Source organism: Bombina bombina, chromosome 6 (genome assembly GCF_027579735.1).
Source record: "Bombina bombina isolate aBomBom1 chromosome 6, aBomBom1.pri, whole genome shotgun sequence".
NCBI lineage: Eukaryota > Metazoa > Chordata > Amphibia > Anura > Bombinatoridae > Bombina > Bombina bombina.
In genome coordinates, this window is record NC_069504.1 from 1,057,014,849 (window position 1) to 1,057,027,273 (window position 12,425).

Here is a 12,425-nt window from a genome sequence, read left to right on the forward strand (position 1 = left end):
TGACTTCAAAGTCTAAATTACTCAACATTCCTTTCAAGGGGCAGACCTTATTCGGGCCTGGTTTGAAGGAAATTATTGCTGACATTACTGGAGGTAAGGGTCATACCCTTCCTCAGGACAGGGCCAAAGCAAAGGCCAAACAGTCTAATTTTCATGCCTTTCGAAATTTCAAGGCAGGTGCAGCATCAACTTCCTCCGCTTCAAAACAAGAGGGAACTTTTGCTCAATCTAAGCAGGCCTGGAAACCTCACCAGTCCTGGAACAAAGGCAAGCAGGCCAGAAAGCCTGCTGCTGCCTCTAAGACAGCATGAAGGAATGGCCCCCTATCCGGCGACGGATCTAGTAGGGGGCAGACTTTCTCTCTTCGCCCAGGCGTGGGCAAGAGATGTTCAGGATCCCTGGGCGTTGGAGATCATATCTCAGGGATATCTTCTGGACTTCAAAGCTTCCCCTCCACAAGGGAGATTTCATCTTTCAAGGTTATCTGCAAATCAGATAAAGAAAGAGGCATTCCTACGCTGTGTGCAAGACCTCCTAGTAATGGGAGTGATCCATCCAGTTCCGCGGACGGAACAAGGACAGGGTTTTTATTCAAATCTGTTTGTGGTTCCCAAAAAAGAGGGAACCTTCAGACCAATTTTGGATCTAAAGATCTTAAACAAGTTCCTCAGAGTTCCATCTTTCAAAATGGAAACTATTCGGACCATCCTACCCATGATCCAAGAGGGTCAGTACATGACCACAGTGGACTTAAAGGATGCCTACCTTCACATACCGATTCACAAAGATCATCATCGGTTCCTAAGGTTTGCCTTTCTAGACAGGCATTACCAATTTGTAGCTCTTCCCTTCGGGTTGGCTACAGCCCCGAGAATCTTTACAAAGGTTCTGGGCTCACTTCTGGCGGTTCTAAGACCGAGAGGCATAGCGGTTGCTCCGTATCTAGACGACATCCTGATACAGGCGTCAAGCTTTCAAATTGCCAAGTCTCATACTGAGATAGTTCTGGCATTTCTGAGGTCGCACGGGTGGAAAGTGAACGAGGAAAAGAGTTCTCTATCCCCACTCACAAGAGTCTCCTTCTTAGGGACTCTTATAGATTCTGTAGAAATGAAAATTTACCTGACGGAGTCCAGGTTATCAAAATTTCTAAATGCTTGCCGTATTCTTCATTCCATTCCGCGCCCTTCGGTGGCTCAGTGTATGGAGGTAATCGGCTTAATGGTAGCGGCAATGGACATAGTGCCATTTGCGCGCCTACATCTCAGACCGCTGCAATTATGCATGTTAAGTCAGTGGAATGGGGATTACACAGATTTGTCCCCTCTGCTAAATCTGGATCAAGAGACCAGAGATTCTCTTCTCTGGTGGTTGTCTCAGGTCCACCTGTCTAAGGGTATGACCTTTCGCAGGCCAGATTGGACAATTGTAACAACAGATGCCAGCCTTCTAGGTTGGGGTGCAGTCTGGAACTCCCTGAAGGCACAGGGATCGTGGACTCAGGAGGAGAAACTCCTTCCGATAAATATTCTGGAGTTAAGAGCAATATTCAATGCTCTTCTGGCTTGGCCTCAGTTAGCAACACTGAGGTTCATCAGATTTCAGTCGGACAACATCACGACTGTGGCTTACATCAACCATCAAGGGGGAACCAGGAGTTCCCTAGCGATGTTAGAAGTCTCAAAAATAATTCGCTGGGCAGAGACTCACTCTTGCCACCTGTCAGCAATCCATATCCCAGGCGTGGAGAACTGGGAGGCGGATTTTCTAAGTCGTCAGACTTTTCACCCGGGGGAGTGGGAACTCCATCCGGAGGTGTTTGCTCAATTGATTCATCGTTGGGGCAAACCAGAGTTGGATCTCATGGCGTCTCGCCAGAACGCCAAGCTTCCTTGTTACGGATCCAGGTCCAGGAACCCAGAAGCGACGCTGATAGATGCTCTAGCAGCGCCTTGGTTCTTCAACCTGGCTAATGTTTTTCCACCGTTTCCTCTGCTCCCTTGACTGATTGCCAAAATCAAAAAGGAGAGAGCATCGGTGATTCTGATAGCGCCTGCGTGGCCACGCAGGACTTGGTATGCAGACCTAGTGGACATGTCATCCTTTCCACCATGGACTCTGCCTCTAAGACAGGACCTTCTGATACATGGTCCTTTCAATCATCCAAATCTAATTTCTCTGAGACTGACTGCATGGAGATTGAACGCTTGATTCTATCAAAGCGTGGCTTCTCCGAGTCAGTCATTGATACCTTTAATACAGGCACGAAATCCTGTCACCAGGAAAATCTACCACAAGATATGGCGTAAATATCTTTATTGGTGTGAATCCAAGAATTACTCATGGAGTAAGGTTAGGATTCCTAGGATATTGTCCTTTCTCCAAGAGGGTTTGGACAAAGGATTATCAGCTAGTTCCTTAAAGGGACAGATTTCTGCTCTGTCTATTCTTTTGCACAAGCGTCTGGCAGAGGTTCCAGACGTCCAGGCATTTTGCCAGGCTTTGGTTAGAATTAAGCCTGTGTTTAAACCTATTGCTCCCCCGTGGAGTTTAAACTTGGTTCTTAAAGTTCTTCAAGGAGTTCCGTTTTAACCCCTTCATTCCATTGATATTAAACTTTTATCTTGGAAAGTTCTTTTTTTGATGGCTATTTCCTCGGCTCGGAGAGTCTCTGAGCTATCTGCCTTACAATGTGATTCTCCTTATCTGATCTTTCATGCAGATAAGGTAGTTCTGCGTACCAAACTTGGGTTTTTACCTAAGGTGGTTTCTAACAAGAATATCAATCAAGAGATTGTTGTTCCATCATTGTGTCCTAATCCTTCTTCAAAGAAGGAACGTCTTTTACATAATCTGGACGTAGTCCGTGCCTTGAAGTTTTACTTACAGGCTACTAAAGATTTTCGTCAAACATCTTCCCTGTTTGTCGTTTACTCTGGACAGAGGAGAGGTCAAAAAGCTTCGGCAACCTCTCTTTCCTTTTGGCTTCGGAGCATAATACGCTTAGCCTATGAGACTGCTGGACAGCAGCCCCCTGAGAGGATTACAGCTCATTCTACTAGAGCTGTGGCTTCCTCCTGGGCCTTTAAAAATGAGGCCTCTGTTGAACAGATTTGCAAGGCTGCGACTTGGTCTTCGCTTCACACCTTTTCAAAATTTTACAAATTTGATACTTTTGCTTCTTCGGAGGCTGTTTTTGGGAGAAAGGTTCTTCAGGCAGTGGTTCCTTCTGCTTAATCCTGCCTTGTCCCTCCCATCATCCGTGTACTTTAGCTTTGGTATTGGTATCCCACAAGTAATAGATGATCCGTGGACTGGATACACTTAACAAGAGAAAACATAATTTATGCTCACCTGATAAATTTATTTCTCTTGTAGTGTAGCCAGTCCACGCCCCGCCCTGTCATTTTAAGGCAGGTCTAAATTTTAATTAAACTACAGTCACCACTGCACCCTATGGTTTCTCCATTCTCTGTTTGTTTCGGTCGAATGACTGGATATGGCAGTTAGGGGAGGAGCTATATAGCAGCTCTGCTGTGGGTGATCCTCTTGCAACTTCCTGTTGGGAATGAGAATATCCCACAAGTAATGGATGATCCGTGGACTGGATACACTACAAGAGAAATAAATTTATCAGGTAAGCATAAATTGTGTTTTTTATACATCAATAGAACACACAGGTTATGTGATTATTAGTGAAAAATAAGTAAATTCAACTTTTGTAGTCATTGCTTATCACTAACAGTGAAACTCATTGTCTAACTCCATGTGCCTTCCATGTAGGCTTCTCCCCCACATACTATGATGAGCAATGCCCACTCATTTGAAGAGGTACAAAATTAGCCATTTTTCTTTGTCACATTAAGCAAAATACGCCAAAAAGTTACTCACTCATTAATATACACACACTCGGAACACTCTTAAATGTTGTGGGGACCAACAAAATTGTTAAGGGACCCCCAGTTTAAGAAGCACTGGTCTTAATCTCATGCGTTTGCTACTTGGAGGCAGCAATCAGCAAGCGCTACCCAGGTGCTCAACTAAAAATGAGCCAGCTCCTATGCTTACATTCCTACTTTTTTTTAAAAAAATAGCAAGAGAACGAAGACTAATTTATAATAAGAGATAAATAGAAAGTTGCTTAAAATTGCATGCTCTATCTGAATCATGAAAGAAAAAAAAGGGTTTTGTGTCCCTTTAAGCTTGGTGCTTGTGGTTTGAGTCATTTTTTATTTTTTTGTTGTGGACTGTTATTATGCTACCTATACAAATTAGGTACCAGTATGACTAGAGCAAGTAGAGAGTTAAAATGACTGCTACACAATTTGCAGGGGTCATTAGTGTTACAATGTTCTAATAAATGAAAGCAATGGCCTTACGCACCTCATGTACACATGATCAGATTGCTGCTTTACCTCTTATTGCGACTGCTTTGTTGTAGGATATTGCTGGCAACCTAATATCTCTTTGGAACAAGATGCAAATAAACTGATGGTGAATTTTGATCCTCAAACTGATGCCTGTCGATACTTAATAATAGTAAACAACCATGGCACAAGATCATATAAACCAGTTACCACTGTCACTCTCCAGCAGGTAACGTTTAACTTTCCATTGTAAAGTTGCTTCAGGTAATGCTTGTTATTTCTAGAATACTCTTATATTGTAAAAGTTTAAAAGGACGGCGCCTTGGGATTGTAATATAAAGTGTTTAATTAAAACTTTACAATATACTTTCATTATATGTACTGCTCCCTTTTCTTGTAATTTTAACTCATGTAAATTGCTAGTTTTCCATTTCTGAGAATTGTAAGCACTAAATGCTTCACAAGCCTAACCCTGCTAAGATATCTGTCCCCTAATGGACACAGCGGAGGTGATAAGATAATGCAAGTTGTTCTAACTAAATTATAGTGGCAAGCCCTGTCTGCTCCAGTAACGGGATTAGCTCCTCCAAATAAAGCTAGTGGTGAGATGAGTTTGGCCATTTAAACAGCTTGCAAACAAGTTGTTAACATATTTGCTATCTTAAAGGGACAGTCAACACCCGACACAACCGGATTCCATATGTTTGTAACGCAAACGAAGATCCGCCTGCACCGGCTTCCTTCTCTATTACCTCTATCCTTGTCCTAGGAATCCTTTCAAATACATACGTTACTCTAGTCAAAATATGGCCGCCAAACTACTCCCCTCCTTCCCATCTCACTTCCAAATCACGCTCGTTCATGAAGGGATTGATGACGCGCAAGATATGTCATTGCGCATGCGCATTTGTAAATCAGTCAGATCGTACACAGCAATCGGACTTGACGCATCCAATTAATTAGATCGGTGTTAAGTAATAGGGTACTGTTAAAAATATAATACGTCGGAAACTATTGGGGAGAATAAAGTTCTGCTTTCTTTCATGTAATTAGCAAGAGTCCATGAGCTAGTGACGTATGGGATATACATTCCTACCAGGAGAGGCAAAGTTTCCCAAACCTTAAAATGCCTATAAATACACCCCTCACCACACCCACAATTCAGTTTTACAAACTTTGCCTCCCGTGGAGGTGGTGAAGTAAGTTTGTGCTTAAGATTCTTCGTTGATATGTGCTTCGCAACAGGTTGAAGCCCGGTTTTCCTCTCAGAGTGCAGCGAATGTCAGAGAGATGTGAAGAGAGTATTGCCTATTTGAATACAATGGTCTACCTCTAGGGGATCTATTTCATAGGTTCTCTGTTATCGGTCGTAGATATTTCTTCTCCTACCTCCCTTTTCAGATCGACGATATACTCTTATATACCATTACCTCTACTGATTCTCGTTTCAGTACTGGTTTGGCTATCTGCTATATGTAGAGCAGTGTCCTGGGGTAAGTAAGTCTTATTTTTTGTGACACTCTACGCTATGGTTGGGCACTTTATATGTAAAGTTCTAAATATATGTCTATAAACTTATATTTGCCTTGATTCAGGATAATCAGTATTCCTTTTCAAATACAGACTGTCAGTTTCATTATTGGGATAATGCATTTAATTATTTTTTCTTACCTTGAAAATTTTCATTTGACCATTTTTTCCTGCATGCTGTTAGGCTCGCGGGGGCAGAAAATTGTTTCTTTTTATTACGTCATTTTTGGCGCGAACTTTTTTGGTGCTAAAAATTTTTTGGTCATTTCCGGCCACGTAATTTACGACGGAAGTTGTATTCTGTTACGCATGCGTATTCAGACATTTTTTTGCGCCAAAAAAATGTGGGCGTCTTTTTTACTCACATTATTTAAACATTTCTTTTTCATTGCTTCTGGTTACTAGAAGCTTATTATTTTGCATTCTTTCCCATTCCTGAAACTGTCATTTAAGGAATTTGATAATTTTGCTTTATATGTTGTTTTTTCTATTACATATTGCAAGATGTCTCACCCTGACCCTGGATCTAAATCGACTATTGGACAGACGCTGCCTGATGCTGGTTCTACCAAAGTTAAGTGCATATGTTGTAAACTTGTGGTAACTGTTCCTCCAGCTGTAGTTTGTGAAAGCTGTCATGATAAACTTTCCAATGCAGATTGTGTTTCCATTAGTAATAATCCTTTACCTGTTGTTGTTCCTTCAACATCTATTGTTCAAGATGTTCCTGTTAATGTTAAAGAATTTGTTTCTAATTCTATTAGGAAGGCTCTGTCTGTTATTCCTCCTTCCATTAAACGTAAAAGGTCTTTTAAAACTTCTCACATTTCAGATGAATTTTTAGGTGACCGCCATCATTCTGACTTATCTGTTTCTGATGAGGTTTTTTCCGGTTCAGAAGATTCTACCACAGATATTGATACGGATAAATCTTCATATTTATTTAAAATGGAATTTATTCGTTCATTACTTAAAGAAGTTTTGATTGCTTTAGATATGGAGGAGTCCAGTCCTCTTGATACTAAAACTGCTAAACGTTTAAATTCGGTTTATAAACCTCATGTGTTAATTCCGGAAGTTTTTCCAGTTCCTGATGCTATCTCAGATGTGATTGCTAGGGAATGGGATAGTCTGGGTACTTCATTTACTCCTTCTCCAAGGTTTAAGAAATTATACCCTGTGCCATCTGATAGATTGGAGTTTTGGGATAAAATCCCTAAAGTCGATGGGGCTATCTCTACTCTTGCCAAACGTACTGCTATTCCTACGGCAGATAGCACTTCGTTTAAAGATCCTTTAGATAGGAAAATTGAATCTTTTTTAAGAAAAGCTTATTTATGTTCAGGTAATCTACTTAGACATGCTATCTCTTTGGCTGATGATGCTGCAGCTTCAACTTTCTGGTTGGAGGCTTTAGCGCAACAAGTGACAGATCATAATACATATAGCATTGTTAAACTTCTTCAACATGCTAATAACCTTGTCTGTGATGCAATTTTTGATATCATTAGAGTTGATGTCCGGTATATGTCTTTAGCTATTTTAGCTAGACAAGCTTTATGGCTTAAATCCTGGAATGTAGATATGACTTCTAAGTTAACTTTGCTTTCTCTCTCTTTCCAAGGTAATAAGTTGTTTGGTTCTCAGTTGGATTCTATAATTTCAACTGTTACTGGTGGGAAGGGTGCCTTTTTTTGCCTCAGGGCAAAAAATCTAAAGGTAATTACAGGGCTGCTAATCGTTTTCGTTCCTTTCGTCAGAATAAGGAGCAGAAGCCTGATCCTTCTCCTCAAGGAACAGTTTCCGGTTGGAAACCTAATCCAGTTTGGAATAAATCAAAGCCATCCAGAAAGTCAAAACCAGCTCCTAAATCCGCATGAAGGTGCGGCCCTCATTCCAGCGCAGCTGGTAGGGGGCAGGTTACGATTTTTCAAGGATGTTTGGATCAATTCGATTCACAATCTTTGGATTCAGAACATTGTTTCGCAAGGGTACAGAATAGGTTTCAAGGTAAGACCGCCTGTGAGAAGATTTTTTCTCTCTCGCATTCCAGTCAATCCAGTAAAGGCTCAGGCGTTTCTGAAATGTGTTTCAGACCTAGAGTTAGCTGGGGTAATTATACCAGTTCCAGTTCTGGAACAGGGTCTGGGGTTTTATTCAAATCTATTCATTGTGCCAAAGAAAGAGAATTCTTTCAGACCAGTTCTGGATCTAAAAATATTGAATCGTTATGTAAGGATACCAACATTCAAAATGGTGACTATAAGAACTATTCTGCCTTTTGTTCAGCAAGGGCATTATATGTCTACAATAGACTTACAGGATGCATACCTGCATATTCCAATTCATCCAGATCACTATCAGTTTCTGAGATTCTCTTTTCTAGACAAGCATTACCAGTTTATTGCTCTTCGATTTGGTCTAGCAACAGCGCCAAGAATCTTTTTGAAGGTTCTCGGTGCCCTTCTCTCTGTAATCAGAGAACAGGGTATTGCGGTATTTCCTTATTTGGACGATATCTTGGTACTTGCTCAGTCTTCACATTCTGCAGAATCTCATACGAATCAACTTGTGTTGTTTCTTCAAAGACATGGTTGGAGGATCAATTTACCAAAGAGTTCCTTGATTCCTCAGACAAGGGTAACCTTTTTAGGTTTCCAAATAGATTCAGTGTCCATGACTTTGTCTTTGACAGAAAAGAGACGTCTGAAATTGGTTTCAGCCTGTCGAAACCTTAAGTCTCAATTGTTCCCTTCGGAAGCATTATGCATGGAGATTTTAGGTCTCATGACTGCTGCATCGGACGCAATCCCTTTTGCTCGTTTTCACACGAGACCACTCCAGCTGGGTATGCTGAACCAGTGGTGCAGGGATTATACAAGGATATCACAAATAATATCCTTAAATCCCAATGTTCGATCATCTCTAACTTGGTGGATGGATCACCATAGTTTATTTCAAGGGGCCTCTTCGTTTGTCCAACCTGGACTGTGATCTCAACAGATGCGAGTCTATCAGGTTGGGGAGCTGTATGGGGATCTCTGACAGCGCAAGAGGTTTGGGAATCTCAGGAGGCGAGATTACCAATCAACATTTTGGAACTTCGTGTGATTTTCAGAGCTCTTCAATTCTGGCCTCTTCTGAAGAGAGAATCGTTTATTTGTTTTCAGACAGACAATGTCACGACCGTGGCATATGTCAATCATCAAGGTGGGACTCACAGTCCTCAAGCTATGAAAGAAGTATCTTGGATACTTGTATGGGCGGAATCCAGCTCCTGTCTAATTTCTGCGGTTCACATCCCAGGTGTAGACAATTGGGAAGCGGATTATCTCAGTCGCCAGACGTTACATCCGGGCGAATGGTCTCTTCATCCAGAGGTTTTTCTTCAGATTGTTCAAATCTGGGGACTTCCAGAAATAGATCTGATGGCCTCTCATCTGAACAAGAATCTTCCAAGGTATCTGTCCAGATCCCGGGATCCTCAGGCGGAAGCAGTGGATGCGTTGTCAATTCCTTGGAATTATCATCCTGCTTATATCTTTCCGCCTCTAGTTCTTCCGAAAGTAATCTCCAAAATTCTAATGGAGCGCTCATTTGTACTGCTGGTGGCTCCAGCATGGCCTCAAAGGTTTTGGTTTGCGGATCTCGTTCGGATGGCCAGTTGCCAACCTTGGACACTTCCGTTAAGGCCAGACCTTCTATCTCAAGGCCCTTTTTTCCATCAGGATCTCAAATCATTAAATTTGAAGGTATGGAGATTGAACGCTTAAAGGGACACTAAACCCAAATTTTTTCTTTCGTGATTCAGATAGAGCATGCAATTTTAAGCAACTTTCTAATTTACTCCTACTATCAAATTTTCTTAATTCTCTTGGTATATTTATTTGAAATGCAAGAATGTAAGTTTAGAAGCCGGCCCATTTTTAGTGAATAACCTGGGTTATTCTTGCTGATTGGTGGATAAATTCATCCACCAATAAAAAAGTGCTGTCCAGAGTGCTGAACAAAAAAAAGCTTAGATGCCTTCTTTTTCAAAAAAAGATAGCAAGTGAACGAAGAAAAATTGATAATAGGAGTAAATTAGAAAGTTGCTTAAAATTGCATGCTCTATCTGAATAACGAAAGAAAGAAAAAAGTTGGGTTCAGTGTCCCTTTAATTCTTAGTCATAGAGGTTTCTCTGACTCAGTGATTAATACTATGTTACAGGCTCGAAAATCTGTCTCTAGAAAGATTTATTATCGAGTTACTTACATCTCTTGGTTTTCTTCTCATAAATTCTCCTGGCATTCTTTCAGAATTCCTAGAATTTTACAATTTCTTCAGGATGGTTTGGATAAAGGTTTGTCTGCAAGTTCTTTGAAAGGACAAATATCTGCTCTTTTTCTGTTCTTTTTCACAGAAAGATTGCTAATCTTCCTGATATTCATTGTTTTTGTTGGTTTTGACAGCTTTACAAGCTCCTCCTTTTGAGCCTATGCATTCTATGGACATTAAATTACTTTCTTTGAAAGTTCTGTTCCTTTTGGCTATCTCTTCTGCTAGAAGAGTTTCTGAGTTATCTGCTCTTTCTTGTGAATCTCCTTTTCTGATTTTTCATCAGGATAAGGCGGTGTTGCGGACTTCATTTCAATTTTTACCTAAGGTTGTGAATTCTAACAACATTAGTAAAGAAATTGTTGTACCTTCATTATGTCCTAATCCTAAGAATTCTAAGGAAAGATCGTTACATTCTTTGGATGTAGTTAGAGCTTTGAAATATTATGTTGAAGCTACTAAAGATTTTAGAAAGACTTCTAGTCTATTTGTTGTTTTTTCTGGTCCCAGGAAAGGTCAGAAGGCTTCTGCCATTTCTTTGGCGTCTTGGTTAAAGTCTTTGATTCATCATGCTTATGTGGAGTCGGGTAAGTCCCCGCCTCAAAGAATTACGGCTCATTCTACTAGGTCAGTTTCTACTTCCTGGGCTTTTAGGAATGAAGCTTCTGTTGATCAGATTTGCAAAGCAGCGACTTGGTCTTCTTTGCATACTTTTACTAAATTCTACCATTTTGATGTGTTTTCTTCTTCTGAAGCAGTTTTTGGTAGAAAAGTACTTCAGGCAGCTGTTTCTGTTTGATTTGTCTGCTTATAATTTCAGTTTTTTTCATTATAAAGATTAAAACTTTTGATTTGGGTTGTGGATTATTTTTTTCAGCGGAATTGGCTGTCTTTATTTTATCCCTCCCTCTCTAGTGACTCTTGCGTGGAAGTTCCACATCTTGGGTATCTGCTATCCCAGTGATTTTTAACCTTTTTTTTGCCGTGGCACACTTTATTACATTAAAAAATCCTGTGGCACACCGCCATCCCAAAATTTTAAAAAAATCACACATTGTAGCCTAATACAGCATATATATACACATACACACAAACACACACATACTGTATGTATTGTGCTGTTATGCCATGCCTCCTACAAACTACCCTTGCACTGGGAGTAAAAAACAAGCAAAGTTTAAAAAATATGTCACACTGTTGTCAGTCTGCCGTGGCACACCTGAGGATCTCTCACGGCACACTAGTGTGCCACGGCACACTGGTTGAAAAACACTGTGCTATCCCATACGTCACTAGCTCATGGACTCTTGCTAATTACATGAAAGAAAACATAATTTATGTAAGAACTTACCTGATAAATTCATTCCTTTCATATTAGCAAGAGTCCATGAGACCCACCCTTTTTTTGTGGTGGTTATGATTTTTTTGTATAAAGCACAATTATTCCAATTCCTTATTTTTTTGATGCTTTCGCTCCTTTATCACCCCACTTCTTGGCTATTCGTTAAACTGAATTGTGGGTGTGGTGAGGGGTGTATTTATAGGCATTTTAAGGTTTGGGAAACTTTGCCCCTCCTGGTAGGAATGTATATCCCATACGTCACTAGCTCATGGACTCTTGCTAATATGAAAGAAATGAATTTATCAGGTAAGTTCTTACATAAATTATGTTTTTTTGGTTCCTATTGAATCGCTCATGCGTGAAACGTCGTGAACGAGTTTGAAGATTCTGACCGAGGATTCCATTCTGATTGGAGGATGGATTGAAAGAGAAGGTAAGTATGTAACTGTGGGGGGAGTTTGGCTGCCATATTTCGACTACATTAACGTATGTATTTGGAAGGATTCCTAGGACAAGGATAGAGGTAATAGAGAAGGGAGCCGGTGCAGGCGGATCTTCGTTTGCGTTACAAACATATGGAATCCGGTTGTGTCGGGTGTTGACTGTCCCTTTAACTTATTGTAAGACTACAGAAAAGTAAGAAAATTACACTGTTTTATGTGCCCTTAACACAATCTCTGGTAGTTCCAGCATCCTCTTTCTTCACCCTATATTTTACATACTCTAGGCTAGATTACGAGTTGTGCGTTAGGGTAAAAAAGCAGCGTTAAGAGGACTTAACGCTGCTTTTTTACGCCCGCTGGTATTACGAGTCTTGAAGGTTTAGGGTCCCCGCACACTTCTTTGGCCTTACTGCAAAACGACTTAC

At 40.7% G+C, this 12,425-nt stretch overlaps 1 protein-coding gene across 1 annotated transcript in view; it reads left to right on the plus strand.

Annotated features, from left to right (window-relative positions):
• IL17RA (interleukin 17 receptor A) overlaps positions 1-12,425 on the plus strand; it is a 144,474-nt gene that overhangs the window by 66,978 nt on the left and 65,071 nt on the right. The window contains exon 7 of the mRNA XM_053718857.1: positions 4,442-4,596. Within this exon, the coding sequence (XP_053574832.1) occupies positions 4,442-4,596 (155 nt within the window). The remainder of the gene's footprint in view (positions 1-4,441; positions 4,597-12,425) is intronic.